Here is a 15,655-nt window from a genome sequence, read left to right on the forward strand (position 1 = left end):
AATCCTGCCAGGCCCACCACCACTAAGTAGCATTACACAATGACACCTGTGTTGATTTTGACAGCAAATTTGGATTTAGTTTTAGTCATGTTTTAGTCATTTGTAAATACTACAGTCGACTAAATCTACATCGTCGTTTTAGTCGACTAAAATGTATTTTGGCGGGCCTTGATGGTGTCGTAATGGCAGATTTAATACTTGGTTGCATGGCTGAAAATATTTTCAGAGCACAACCAAGCATACATTAACTTGTCTTTTAGTTGTACTGGATCTGTTCTCCCTTCCTGATTTGTTGACAACATTGTTGTCTTAGTTTTTAGTTTCATAGCTTAGTTTTTATTGATTTTGTCGGTTAAAAAAAGGTAGTTGCCAAACATTATTTCGTGATATAAATCAACACTGTCTCACACCCCAAAATTGGCGGCTAGACGGCAGTTGGAAGAACAGCTCCTTGTGGAAAGGAAGTTTACAAGCCGTTAGTTTTTTACCAAAAGGATTTTGATTAGGACCTAATCAAAATCATTAGATGTCTGTCCATCTGGGGAGGCAGACTTTGGTTCGACATAGCATTCGTCCGACCGGATTAAGGTTGGTGAGGGATGTGTTAAAACGACCGGATTAAGGTCGGTGAGGGATGTGTTAAAACGACCGGATTAAGGTTGGTGAGGGATGTGTTAAAACGACCGGATTAAGGTTGGTGAGGGATGTGTTAAAACGACCGGATTAAGGTTGGTGAGGGATGTGTTAAAACGACCGGATTAAGGTTGGTGAGGGATGTGTCAAAACGACCGGATTAAGGTTGGTGAGGGATGTGTTAAAACGACCGGATTAAGGTTGGTGAGGGATGTGTTAAAACGACCGGATTAAGGTTGGTGAGGGATGTGTTAAAACGACCGGATTAAGGTTGGTGAGGGATGTGTCAAAACGACCGGATTAAGGTTGGTGAGGGATGTGTTAAAACGACCGGATTAAGGTTGGTGAGGGATGTGTTAAAACGACCGGATTAATGTTGGTGAGGGATGTGTTAAAACGACCGGATTAAGGTTGGTGAGGGATGTGTCAAAACGACCGGATTAAGGTTGGTGAGGGATGTGTTAAAACGACCGGATTAAGGTTGGTGAGGGATGTGTTAAAACGACCGGATTAAGGTTGGTGAGGGATGTGTTAAAACGACCGGATTAAGGTTGGTGAGGGAGGGATGTGTTAAAACCACCGGATTAAGGTTGGTCGTCAAAACGACCGGTGGCACCTCCTTCAATAAGGCCGACAAAAGAAAGCCATGCCTTGTGTCAGCCGACGCTGTGGGGGTGGAAACCTCACATGTCCAAACATTTGATACTTTCCAGGATTGTACCAAGACTAGCAGATCGGTTCTGCTATATAACCCATTCTGACCTGAGATCAGATTCATACGAGGTTTCCCACTGTACACACACTGGTCTGCTGAACCCATTCTGACCTGAGATCAGATTCTAAAAATGTCAGTCGTTCTTCGATTTTTCAAAAAATAGCAGACCTACAAGCTCGTAGCGCGCCACTCGGTGGCGCGCTATGAGCTTGTAGATCTGCTGTTTTTCAATAGCTAAAGCATAACATGATGCTGACACCAAAATGGGTTCCCGGTCAGAATGGGATAATACTTCTGATGCTGTAGTCGTGTAATCAAGCAAGGTGCTGATTTATGAAAAATCACAAACGGTTATGTGTGGATATAAGAAGTGGTTTCTTTTCCAACACCAACAAGATTAAAATGATTATGGGTGTTTTCATCCTGTCTAGAGCCTGTTGGATGAAATGAGGCTGTTCAAATCCAATCAGACTGTATTTAGATGGAACATTTGCAACGGAACAGAAGTGCTGAACGAAGAACAAACAATACAAAACAAACACAATTAAAAAAAAAAGCAAACAGAGAATGCAGCAGAAAAAACATTATTAAAGAAAATGAAATAAATGGAAGGATGAGTCCAGCCTCACCATACCGTACATGCACCGTCAGCTTAGAAAGCTCAATAATTATTAACCCATTCTGACCGGGAACCCATTTTGGTGTCAGCAACATGTCATGCTTTAGCTATTGAAAAATAGCAGATCTACAAGCTCATAGCGCGCCACCGAGTGGCGCGCTACGAGCTTGTAGGTCTGCTATTTTTTGAATAATCGAAGAACGACTGACATTTTTCAGAATCTGATCTCAGGTCAGAATGGGTTCATCAGACCAGTTGTGTGTCCAGTGGAAACCTCGTATGAATCTGATCTCAGGTCAGAATGGGTTAAACATTTCATACACAACTGGCTGGCATACATACAACTGCATGTACAGTAACAAAACAACCAGTGGTGGACATTTTACTGTAAGAGTATCAATACTGCAATGCAGAACTACTCCGTTACAACGAGTAAATGTCTGGATTTATAACATTTTAAAATACAAAAGTATTGGCATCAAAATGCACTTTAAAAGTGGTAGGCTACCGAAAAGTAGAAAGTAGGCCTAGAATTTAAAATCCAGACGTCTAACTTTCAACAGAGCAGTTCTACATTGCAGACGCAGTATTGACACTTTTACGTAAGAAGAACATGTGAGTACTTTTTTTCCCATTTCCACCACTGGAAAAAGTGTTCGGCCAGCCGTTTTTTTTCTGCGTTGTTTTTATTGTAAGGCGTCCCCCAAGGCACAGATGGAGGGATTACATCGACCTTAGGAACGCCTCGGCATCCCCCAGGTGGAAGTTTACTATAATGTTGCTCTGGAGAGCTTCTCGAGCTCTCTCTGGTGGAGCTGTTGCCCCCCGCGACCCGACTACGGATAAGCGGTTGAAGATGGATGGATGGAAGTAAGGCGTAACATTTACGTAAAAGTACTGTGGAGATAGGAGGTTTGTGGTCGACAGCCGGCTGATTAGAACGCAGTAGAAGGAGGTTGAGAGGAGAGCCAATTTCACCTCAAACAGACGACTGGCTTTGAAGTGGAGGGGGGGGGGGGGGGAGGGGAGGGGGGGGGGGGGGGGCTGCCGGACCCCCGCCCCCCTCCTTTTCTATCCAAGTCTGTGTTCCAGCACCTTTGATATGCGCACGTGCCCCACGTGCACGTACATAATCATGTGTACTGTATATGCAAGCACACGGTATGTGTGTGTGTGTGTGTGTGTGTGTGTGTGTGTGTGTGAATGTTTGCCTAAATGGAAAATAAAACTAAATGGAATTGTATTCTAAAGACTACATGTGCTATATCTTGCGCCACAACCTGGCTTACACCCGTATCCCCAACTTATTTTACTATTCAAATAGTTCAAATAGCCCGTCTACAAGCTCACAGTGTATCAATGTAGATCGGCTATAGTTGAACTATTTAAAAACTATTGTGAGTGGTGCACCTACTCCATTAAGGAGCTATGTGTGTCCCTGGGTCTGTCCCAGGCTGGCTGGCTGGCTGGCTGGGCCTGTCCGAGCACGAACATTGTGTTTGGTTGGTTTTCACCACCAAGTGTCACTGTTGTGCAGCCTAACGTGTCACCTTGTCATGACCCCGCTCTGTGACAGGGAGCACGCGTGTCACCTTGCCATGACCCTGCTGTGTGACAGGGAGCACGCGTGTCACCTTGCCATGACCCTGCTGTGTGACAGGGAGCACGCGTGTCACCTTGCCATGACCCCGCTCTGTGACAGGGAGCACGCGTGTCACCTTGCCATGACCCCGCTGTGTGACAGGGAGGCAGCACGCGTGTCATTCACATAGAAGCATTCATCTGGAGACTCCATGTACGGTAACACGCATGGATTGACGGGTGTGCGTCTGCGACCAGTGGTGGGGAAATGTACTCAAATGTGTTACTCAAGTAAACAAATCAATAATGCAATACTCCATTACAAGTGAAGCTGATATGCTCTGAGACGGGGGCGTAGGCAGGGCTCAATGTATTCAGAAAACATGCATAAAGGCCCGCACACTGTCTGTACTGTACTTGCAATACCAACACTTTATTTAGCCCATTCTGACCGGGAACCCGTTTTGGTGTTAGCATCATGTTATGCTTTAGCTATTGAAAAATAGCAGATCTACAAGCTCATAGCGCGCCACCGAGTGGCGCGCTACGAGCTTGTAGGTCTGCAATTTTTTTTAAATCGAAAGAACGACTGACATTTTTAGAATCTGATCTCCGGTCAGAAAGGGTTAATCAGACCAGTGTGTGTCCAGTGGAAAGCTCGTATGAATCTGATCTCAGGTCAGAATGGGTTAGGCAACGTTTGGGCCAAAGACCTTCTTCAGGCATCTCATCCTAATCCAGAGCCATAGCCTAAGTTTCAAATGTCAAAAGCACATTTTCAATTGACCGAAATGTATACAGGGCTGACGTGGTTAATGTAAGTTTTGTAACAATAATGAAAATCTACAAAGTAACAATAGTAAAAAAAACGTTTTCAGATAATTGGACAATGGAGAAAAAAGTACAACATTTGCCTCCGAGATGATTTCCTGTTTTTGGCTATATAAGTAGTGTATATTTGTACGTCTCTAAATGTTATGATGAATTGAAAACGGTGGACCCTGCTCTTGTAAACAAGTGTATTGCTATGGTGTCGTCCACTGACATAGTTAACAGTTTTTGTATTGAGTTGTGCTTGAAATGTACTGTAATTCTGCAAACTGTTAATACATATTTCAACCGATCAATCTATGTACCCACGCATGGATTGATGGGTGTGTGTGCGTATATATATATATATATATATATTTATATATATATATATATGCGACCATATTATGCGCCGGGAGCTGCTATGCGGCCAGCGGAAGAAGAGCTCCTTCTGTTGTCTATACCTTCCAACACGCCATCAAAGATGCATGAAGGAAATAGCATTCCCATGTTTCCGACGGGCGCCGGTTCTGTGTGTGTGTGTGTGTGTGTGCGTGTGCGTGTGCGTGTGCGCGTGTGTGCGTGTGTGTGTGTGTGTGTGTGTGTGCGTGTGTGTGTGTGTGTGTGCGCGTGCGTGCGTGTGCGGGCGGGCGGGCGGATGTTTTCCAATCGTATCGTTAACGTACACAAGTGAAATCCTCAGTGGCGTTTTAAACTGGGAGAGCATAATATATACAAATGGAACCACGCACTGACCCATAAGTGGTTCCATTTGTATACGCTGCTCTCTCTCGGAAGTCACAAATGGATATATTCAATTGGAGGATTTTACCGTGTATACGCCTCAAGAAAGGCCAGTTCCTTTTATACCTTAACCCATTCTGAACGGGAACCCGTTTTGGTGTTATAGCATCATGTTATGCTTTAGCTATTGAAAAATAGCAGTTCTACAAGCTCATAGCGCGCCACCGAGTGGCGCGCTATGAGCTTGTAGGTCTGCTATTTTTTGAAAAATCGAAGAACGACTGACATTTTTTTAGAATCTGATCTCAGGTCAGAATGGGTTAATCAGACCAGTGTGTGTCCGCATGTGGAAACCTCGCTTGAATCTGATCTCAGGTCAGAATGGGTTAAGGGTTACTGTAAAACTCTGCCAGGCTTCGCCAGGCTGGGTTGCCTATACCCCGGGCTGCAAAGTCAAGTCATAGCCAATCGGAATGGAATGTGATGCATTCTGGTTCACGTGACTTCAGGGACGTGTTGGCCAGAATAGAGGGTATGCACATGCATACAGTGAATTGGCAGATCGAGTGGCAAAGTTAATTTAATTTAGTTTGAAGTCATTTAATGCAATCAGATATGACTTTTCTGTTTGGATGTATGGGCTGTCAAGGCCAGGAAGTCGTTTCTTGTCACTCAGTACTACATTCCCGCGTAACTTTCGGGTATGATGATGATGTCACGCGCATACCTTCTATTTGGAGTAGTGAAGTGCAATTTGAAGAAGTGGCAAAATATTTATAGCACTAGAAATATCCCCCTCACGTCTACAGAGCACGCCACGCATGACACATCTTATATGTGGGGGTCCAATCTGAGTGAAGACACACACACACACACACACACACACACACACACACACACACACATACACATACACATACACACACACACACACACACACACACACACACACACACTCACACACACACACACAAGTCTGCCGGTCTGACTAGCGGGATTTATGGGCAGACCCCCCCAGCTGCTCACGGATTGACACACACACACAGACACACACACACACACACACACACACACACACACACACACACACACACACACACACACACACACACACACACACACACACACACACACACACACACACACACACACACACACACACACACACACACACACACACGGTTGCAGCGAGTAGGCCGCCTACTGGAAGGGTAGTGCATTCCCACGTGCATATAGTTCCCCGAGTAGGACAGTATGCTATAGGCTAGTGGTACAAGACACACAGTATAGCCTATAGGCCTATACTGTTACAGCTCAATGTGCACGGATGCATGCACGGCAGGCTCGCACGCCCACTCTCTCTCCTCATAAATGCAGCCACCAGGATCACTCCAGAAGTCAGTGGAGTGAGACGGAGTGAGACGGAGTGAGACGGCGCTTCCAAACGACATGTCTTTAGGCTCCGCTCGCGAGACGGGACGCCGACGACGCCTAACGAACCTCATCCTCAAGACGAGCACATATTTACTGCCTCCGCCTCCGAGTGCTTTTGTGACATTTACTGCAATGTGTGTGTAAACATAATAACATACATAAATAACACACTGTACATAACATACATGCATAAATTACATGTTACATGTCAGGCAAATATCTCTACGGGTGTGACATGGTGACGCGCTGTAGGGCCAAACGCAGACGGTTATATCCATATTTATGTTGTTTCATGCAAGCAATGACAATAAAATATCTATCTATCTATAGTACTATCGTACAAAACGACCGTGACCATAAAACAGCATGTATGTATGTATGTATGTATGTATGTATGTATGTATGTATGCATCCATACGTTACATACATATGTTACCCATCGACAAATCTAATATACGGCAACCTTCCCCGTGTTTCTTCACTGGTCCGATCCAGAAGAGCGCAGTTTTCCGGCCACTGCTATAGAGCTGACAATGAGGTTATATCTTCCCTTCTTCTCTGGAGTCCTGCCTCAGGGCGGACCAGAGGTAGAAAGCTGTCGTTCCCTGATAATAGGGACGCTATAGGGACACATGCTTCAGTAGGCAGGAACTGGGGGTGGCAATGAACGACCGGGAAGTCTGGCGTAGCATTGTGGAATCCATGATCTCGACTGCGGTCGAATAATGATGATGATGTGTATATATATATATATATATATATATATATATATATATACTGTATATATGCCATAGACTCTTCCCTTGAACACGATCTTTCAACAGTGTTCAGTGTTCTGCCGTGTAGCGGCGTCATCGACTCCCTTGATTGGCCAATCCACCTGATCGACTAAGCTCTCTCTGACATTTGTGCCGCTGAACCCGATATAAGCGACAACACGCAAATCCAACGTGTAGTTTAGGGTGTGAGTCATGTTATGGTGGACGCCGGTGCGCCCGACCGGAGGACCAAAGACATGCAGTTTCGCTGCCGTCGCAGTGAAGCAAGACGTGTACACCTTTGAGAAGCTCTACGACGGCAACACGGAACGGACCGTAGTTCACGTCTTAAACACAGTGTCTTTAAGCTGGAGGACGTTGACCTCCATCTTAAAGCAAAAAACGTTGACCTCGGCGACAACAGGAAGAGACGGTCACCGCGAGGGTCCCTCCGGGTGCGAGGTCCACGCGGCTGTCCTGATAGAGGACATCATCTACATCTGGGCGGGGCATAACGACCACAGTGAGCCCAACGAGCTCTATGCGTTTGAGGTCGACACCCACAGATGGTTCAAACCCGGGGTTTCTGGGACCATCCCGGAGTGGAGTGGCTACAGCTCAGCCTGCGTCTTGGTGAAGCTCATTTATATACCATATATCCGTTGGACCGCACACGACGGCATCTACAAGTTGGACACCAGCACAATGGTCTGGGCTTTAATTGACCCCGGAGGCAGACCGCCATGTTATGCGTGGGATTCCTATGCCACCATCATCGGGACAAAGATGTTTGTATTTGGGGTCTCTTACAAATATGACACTTTTGAAAGTCTCAGCAATCTCAGGGTGTTTGACACAGAGACCAATCTCTGGCTGGGCACGGCTTCTACAAAGACTCTTCCAGAAGACTCTTCCAGAAGCCATTTATCAGCCTTTACCTACAATGACGAGCTGTGCATATTTTTTGGGTCGTGGTACAGTCGCCAGTCCTTCAAAGATCTGTGGAAATTCAATGCGGAGACCTTCTCCTGGAAGAAGGTCAAGCTCAGGGTGAAAGTCCCGATGTCAATGCACACGATGTGCTGTTGCATGCAGGGAGATCGTATCATCGTCTTTGGAGGACACTATCCCACAGGACACAATACACCCACAGACCTGTACATCTTGGACCTGAGTCCTAGTCTCAAGACCTTATGCAAGCTAGCGGTTATTCAGTATGGCGTTGAGCAGTCACAACTCCCACACAACATCAGGTGGGAACTGGCTACCATGACTATACCAACAGCTAACAGGAAGAAAGAACAAACTAAAGAGAAAAACAGTCCACTAAGAAAATCACCAGATCAAATGAAAGACTACGACTAAAACCAGCGCCACCGCCAGGCATACACGCAAGACGGCATAGGGCAAGACGCAGGGAACAAAATGTACCAAGGTTCAAGGTGGTACATAAGAGTAAAACTAGTTTTTATTATTATTATATTATATTATATATTGTTTTTGGCTTCCTTCAGACAATGCAGCAGCATACAAATAACATAGAACCACAAACACAGCAAACAAAGGGCGTGGGGTGCAAAAAAAGAGTAGAAAAAGTGTAGAAAAAGAGTATCAACATGTGCATGTATTCCTTGTAGTATAGCAAAGTTAAAAAGAGTATCAACATGTGCATGTATTCCTTGTAGTAGAGCAAAGTTAAGTGAACTTTCTTTTTTTGCGAAGCCGATCCTCATAATAATGATTGAAACACAAACATATCATGCATGAGGCAACCAAACAGTCTAAGACACACTGACTAAAACCCACATAAAAATAATGAGCTGTCAAAATCAACGTATGTGGAGAAAGAGAGAGAGAGCAGAGAGAGACCAGTGTTGATCCCGATCCCTAACCCTAACCCTAACCCTGGATTAACGGTGGTGGGGTGACCACCGAACTACAACATGACGTCACGAGCCACGGTGAAGAGCAAACCACCGCCTGCACCGCTCCAGCCCTTCTCTCTGTTTTTACTCAACACCGCTCAATGTTATTTCAGGTCAGCTCAGCACCAAAATCCAGACTATGAATAGGCCTTAAATCAACTGTAGATTTTTAGTAGACTAAAACTAGACTAACACCAAGACATTCCAGGTGACTAGTAAAATGTGAATAAAACTAAATAAAAACTATTTAACCCATTCTGAACGGGAACCCCTTTTGGTGTTGGCATCATGTTATGCTTTAGCTATTGAAAAACAGCAGATCTACAAGCTCATAGCGCGCCACCGAGTGGCGCGCTACGAGCTTGTAGGTCTGCTATTTTTTGAAAAATCGAAGAACGACTGACATTTTTAGAATCTGATCTCCGGTCCGAATGGGTTCATCAGACCAGTGTGTGTCCCAGTGGAAACCTCGTATGAATCTGATCTCAGGTCAGAATGGGTTAAATCAACTGTAGATTTAGTAGACTAAAACTAGACTAACACCAAGACATTCCAGGTGACTAGTAAAATGTGACTAAAACTAAATGAAAACTATTCAAGAGACTATGACTAAAATCTAAAGCCAAAAACCACACATGGACATCGCCTCACCGTGACGCCGTTGAAGTTGGTCTCGTTCATGACGTCCAGCACCATCTTGCCGACCTCCCGGTCGTCCACGGTGAAGTTGTGGTGAGCGTGGTGCCGCTGCTTGGCGCGGAGCAGCTCCGAGACGCGCGTCAGCGTCTTGGCGATCACCCAGATGCCGTCGTAGGCGAAGCCGTTGAACTTGCTGGCCTCCACGCCCTTCTGCTGCAGCTCCAGGCTGTACTCGCGCTCGTACTCCTTGGGGGTCTGGGGAGGGGGGAGGGGGGAGGGGGGGAGGGGAATGGGCACGCCCAGACGGGTTAGATCCGCGTTTCCCTGTTGTTTTCGGTGGGGTTTTTAGCCCCTTTTCTACACCATTATATTTCATATTATTAAAAACTATATTGTGAGGGCTTGGAGCACAGCACACCCTAAGTGAAATCATCAGAAATGTACAGAACAGCTTGTATGATATAAGTTGTTTTTAAAGGTTTCATGACATTCATTCATTTATTTTTTTCGTTTTTCTTTTAGGTTTTATGACCTCAATTACATCAAAAACAACCTGAACTTTGAACATTCAGTGGTCTAAGATTTTGAGCTGCAATGGAAACAGGCAAAACAGTGAAAACAGTGACATCGGCTGGCAAATCACATTGTCATGAATGGGATTTGCAGGCTGTTACCTCACACATCAGACTACAGAAAATATACTGAATGTTAAAAGGGGTTTAAGGTTTTTTTTTGGGTGCAATTGATCTCAGAAAACCTAAAAAATAAAGAAAATTACAAAGACTTTTGTCACAATCCCTTTAATTAAATAATACAAATCAATGGGGGAAAAAGTGTCCTGTAAAGTTCTGAATATGTCACTTACGTCCTTTGTACTCAATGTAATAAATAGTGTTTTTGGTCATAATTCACCGGGAGCCTGAATGGCTTGGTTTCCAGGCTCAAAATAGTGAATGTGTTTTCTATCTGCAATGCCCTACATAGCACAAGAAGACCATGGGATAGTTGTCTGGCTGTACGCCAGACTTAACACATTTAGACTTGAGAGCAGATTCTACAGAATGTCTTCGAAATCATCACAGTTTTCTGAAAAACCTTATGTTTCTATTTGTATCAGTGGTGCTCAAACTATTTCACCCATTCTGACCGGGAACCCATTCTGGTGTTAGCACTATGTTATGCTTTAGCTATTGAAAAATAGCAGATCTACAAGCTCATAGCGCGCCACCGAGTGGCGCGCTACGAGCTTGTAGGTCTGCTATTTTTGAAAAATCGAAGAACGGCTGACATTTTTAGAATCTGATCTCAGGTCAGAATGGGATCATCAGACCAGTGTGTGTCCAGTGGAAACCTTGTATGAATCTGATCTCAGGTCAGAATGGGTTAATGTCAAGGACCCCCAGAAATATCTGTATTTGGCCACGGATATGTTGTTCCAGGGACCCCCCCCCCCCCCCCCCAGAAGCAAAGATTTGAGTTAACCCATTTAGACCTAAGGACGGTTCTACGAATTCTACGACAGTTTTCAGAAAAACCCATGTTTCTATATCAGTGGTTCTCTATTTAACTATTTCACGTCAAGGACCCCCAAACATATATGTAACTGGCCGCCGACCCCCATCTGAAAATATGTTGTTCGAGGGACAAACATTGTCTCGCTCCCTCAGGTCTGGTGATGCAAACCTCCTCGCCGTCCCCAAAACCAAACTCCGTACGTGGGGGGACAGAGCTTTCGCCTTTGCTGCCCCAACCCTGTGGAATGCCCTCCCTAAGGCACTCAGAGATGCCCCCACCCTTCAAACCTTCAAATCCACCCTCAAAACCCATCTCTTCAAAATTGCCTTCCCTAGCTAACCCTTTTCAATGTCTTTTAATGTTCTTTAGCTTTTAGTGTTATTTTTCCTTTTTCTTGTTTTTAATTTGTTGTTACCTCTGTAAAGCCCCCCCCATGTAAAGCGTCTTTGGGTACTCAGAAAAGCGCTATATAAGTTTGAGATATTATTATTATTATTGTCGGAAGCAAAGATTTGAGTTAAAAAAACATTTGCTCTGAAAGAATAATATATATAAGGATTCGCGCCACATTTTCATGATTTTTTTCAAAACTAGCAGATCTGCAAGCTCATAGCGCTCATAGCACTTGGTGCAGCGCTATGATGAGCTTGTAGATCAGCTATTTTTCAATAGCTAAAGTATAACATAATGCTTAAAACACCAAAAGGGGGTTCCCGTCCTCAGCTAGGTCACTCTGTCGCTAGTACCCACCCTGCCCGAGATGCCCTTGATCTGCCGGGCGCTGAGCGGCTCAAAGTCCACGCTGATGTAGCCCTCCATGGCGGTCAGCAGCTTGCGCGTGGTGCAGTTGGTGGAGTTGGCCTGCTCCCACCAGTTGCCCTGGTACCAGCCCGGGATGATCCACTGGTACTTACTGCCGTACATGTTCAGGTTGTACGCCTGGAGAGAGACAGAGAGAGACAGAGAGAGAGAGTAAGTATATTCTGTTTGCATCAGAGCAGGGGTCTTCAACGTCTTTCAGTCCAATAGGACTCCTTCGCTGAAAGAGAGATGAAGCATTATTTATATTATTATTATTATTATTATTAATACTAGACCTGTATGTGCCCGTCGCAGTCGGCCACCGGCCTACTTGGGAACGATGCAACTTGGGAACCTAATGATATACGTTGTCATAAAGCACCCCTTTTAAATGTCAGCCGGTGTCCCACATGGAGATCTGTGTGTGTGCCTGTGTGTGTGTGAAGACTGCAAACTGACAAGTGTACTCGGCAATCAATTCGGTCCACACTGGCAGAGCCTGATTGGTTGAGAGTCAATTGGCTGAGGCAGAGGCTGGAAATTGCACAGGTGAAAGGAGTTGGCCTCATTAGGCCCACTGGCAGAGCCTGACCAGAGCCTTTTGTGGTGGTTCTGGAGAACCGTGGGTCCGACCGACTCGATACCTGGCACTGCACTCCCTGTGGGGGTGTGGAACGTGTGTGTCGAATGTGAAGTCGGTGGGGCAAACGGTTCTCGAGTTACGTGCATTACACACATACACACACACACACACACTCGCGCGCACACACACACACACACACACACGCACACAGACAGACAGACAGAGACGTGGCACATTTATAGTAGGATGTTGGATTCATGCTACCAGTGACGAGATTTCTCGTCATATTCTGTTGAGAATCTATTTTGTGTGTGGTCAAGTAGGGCATTAATTTACAAAGAAAAACACAAAAAGTTCAAAATATGGACATAAGAGATTTCTGGTCGACAGTGACGATATGTTGTTGTAGTGCGGAACGGCGGATGAATAGGAACTTTAAATGGATCGCATCGTTCCATCGATCAGAGCCGGAACGCTGCACTAGTGTTTATCACACATTAATCATATTTGAATGATTGATGGCATTTCCGGATTCACATTGAATAGCATCTAAAGTATAGCAGAACTACAAGCTTTGCAGGTCTGCTCTACTGCCGTGACTCGTGTCGTACCATAATCATAGTCCTTTTTAAACAATGATTGATTACAAAACCCTGTCTGAAAAACAAAACATGTAATTAAGCACCAAATGCCAAATGCTAACGCAACACGAGCGCATAGGGTGAGAATCATCTCATCATGTTCAGCCGTAAATGTCAAGCACTCCGTCACGCGCCCACTCATCCACGCACCCACCCACCCACCCACCCGCTCTATCCAAACCCACCACCACTAAACCTTGTCCCCCCTCATACAGCATGGTGCCCCAAAATCAGCTATTTAACTACAGCGCCTGGTAATGTCACACAACTTGTCTTCATTGCCACATGCAGCGGTGTTGATAATCAGCAGCGGTAGAACAAAGCTGTGCTCTGCATTATGTAACTTATTTGTAATATACTGTATGAAATGTAATTTTGTCCAATCTGTATGTTAGTGTTTAGTGTTACGTCCCAAAAAAAGGGCACTGCGCGAGTGCGCGTGGATGACATCACGGGTGAAATCAAACATTGCGAAGTACAAACATTGCGAAGAGTATATAGTCAAAGACGGATATCTTAAAAAATAAATAATAATAATAATAATAATAATTTGAGCGATCAACATCAGCGATTTACCGCAAAACCAAACAGGAATGCAGGAATAAGGTTAGGTTTAGCACTTACACAGCAGAAGACTTTGGAGGCCATGGTTCTCAGGAATAAGGTTAGGTTTAGCACTTACACAGCAGAAGACTTTGGAGGCCAGGTTCTCAGGAATAAGGTTAGGTTTAGCACTTACACAGCAGAAGACTTTGGAGGCCAGGTTCTCAGGAATAAGGTTAGGTTTAGCACTTACACAGCAGAAGACTTTGGAGGCCATGGTTCTCAGGAATAAGGTTAGGTTTAGCACTTACACAGCAGAAGACTTTGGAGGCCAGGTTCTCAGGAATAAGGTTAGGTTTAGCACTTACACAGCAGAAGACTTTGGAGGCCATGGTTCTCAGGAGTAAGGTTAGGTTTAGCACTTACACAGCAGAAGACTTTGGAGGCCAGGTTCTCAGGAATAAGGTTAGGTTTAGCACTTACACAGCAGAAGACTTTGGAGGCCATGGTTCTCAGGAGTAAGGTTAGGTTTAGCACTTACACAGCAGAAGACTTTGGAGGCCATGGTTCTCAGGAATAAGGTTAGGTTTAGCACTTACACAGCAGAAGACTTTGGAGGCCATGGTTCTCAGGAATAAGGTTAGGTTTAGCACTTACACAGCAGAAGACTTTGGAGGCCAGGTTCTCAGGAATAAGGTTAGGTTCACTTACACAGCAGAAGACCTTGGAGGCCAGGTTCTCAGGAATAAGGTTAGGTTTAGCACTTACACAGCAGAAGACTTTGGAGGCCAGGTTCTCGTCGAACTGTCCGATGATGATCCTCACGTCGTTGTCCTGGAAGACAAAAACACAGACACGTTCCATTATGGTGCGTTCACACATGTACATGTTAAAAGATGCAGTCTACCATTCATTGTCAATGGAAGGCAGCGACATGACGTTGCAAAGACGCAACGATGCACGCATAGCTGCTCCAAAATCAACTCACGACACATTTTTGCATTGTTATGGCTGGCTCAGGGGCCATAACAAAGAGGGAGACCAGACGGAGTTAAAGCAGCAAAAAAAGTATTGCATTTAACAATTAATGAAAAATATAATCAAATAATAAATGTTCAGTTCCAACTAAGGATGGCAGAACTGCCCAATTAACCCATTCTAGGCGGGAACCCCTTTTGGTGTTAGCATTATGTTATGCTTTAGCCATTGAAAAATAGCAGGCAGATCTACAAGCTCATAGTGTGCCACAGAGTGTCGCGCTACGAGCTTGTAGGTCTGCTATTTTGGAAAAATTGAAGAACGACTGACATAGAAACATAGTTTTTTCAGAAAACTGTCAGGATGTAGAAGACACTTTTAGAATCTGATCTCAGGTCAAAATGGGATAACAAAAGAGAATTAAAAACAAGGACGTTCTAGTGTGGGTGCCCCTGCAGCCTGCCTGAGGGGGAATGGAGAAACCAGAACATTAGTGCAGCAGTTGTTTTATATAGTGTTTGGGGAGGACACTGGCCAGGTGTCTCCCCTTCTGCAAATTGCCAGCTCCGCCCTTCCAATCCAGCACTGCCAAGGAGATTGGGTTAAGCAGGCCTGACACAGAACAGCACACATTCCTTAAAGGCACAGGGCGCAGAATCCCCCGGTGTTTGGCGGTGTGAACGTGCCATTAGTGTCATTATTACGCCAGTGGTGACAGAAGCTCTCACATGGGGGG

General features: G+C 45.0%; 1 protein-coding gene across 1 annotated transcript in view; it reads right to left on the reverse strand.

The window, feature by feature from the left end:
• Positions 1 to 15,655, reverse strand: part of gabbr2 (gamma-aminobutyric acid (GABA) B receptor, 2) — a gene marked incomplete at both ends in the record, with an annotated part of 411,098 nt that overhangs the window by 132,682 nt on the left and 262,761 nt on the right. The window contains 3 exons of the mRNA XM_080787246.1: positions 9,871 to 10,113; positions 12,124 to 12,312; positions 14,710 to 14,775. Of these exons, the coding sequence (XP_080643372.1) occupies positions 9,871 to 10,113; positions 12,124 to 12,312; positions 14,710 to 14,775 (498 nt within the window). The remainder of the gene's footprint in view (positions 1 to 9,870; positions 10,114 to 12,123; positions 12,313 to 14,709; positions 14,776 to 15,655) is intronic.

The sequence above is a fragment of the Protomyctophum bolini genome (assembly GCF_963924005.1).
Source record: "Protomyctophum bolini genome assembly, chromosome: 17".
In the NCBI taxonomy this organism is placed as follows: domain Eukaryota; kingdom Metazoa; phylum Chordata; class Actinopteri; order Myctophiformes; family Myctophidae; genus Protomyctophum; species Protomyctophum bolini.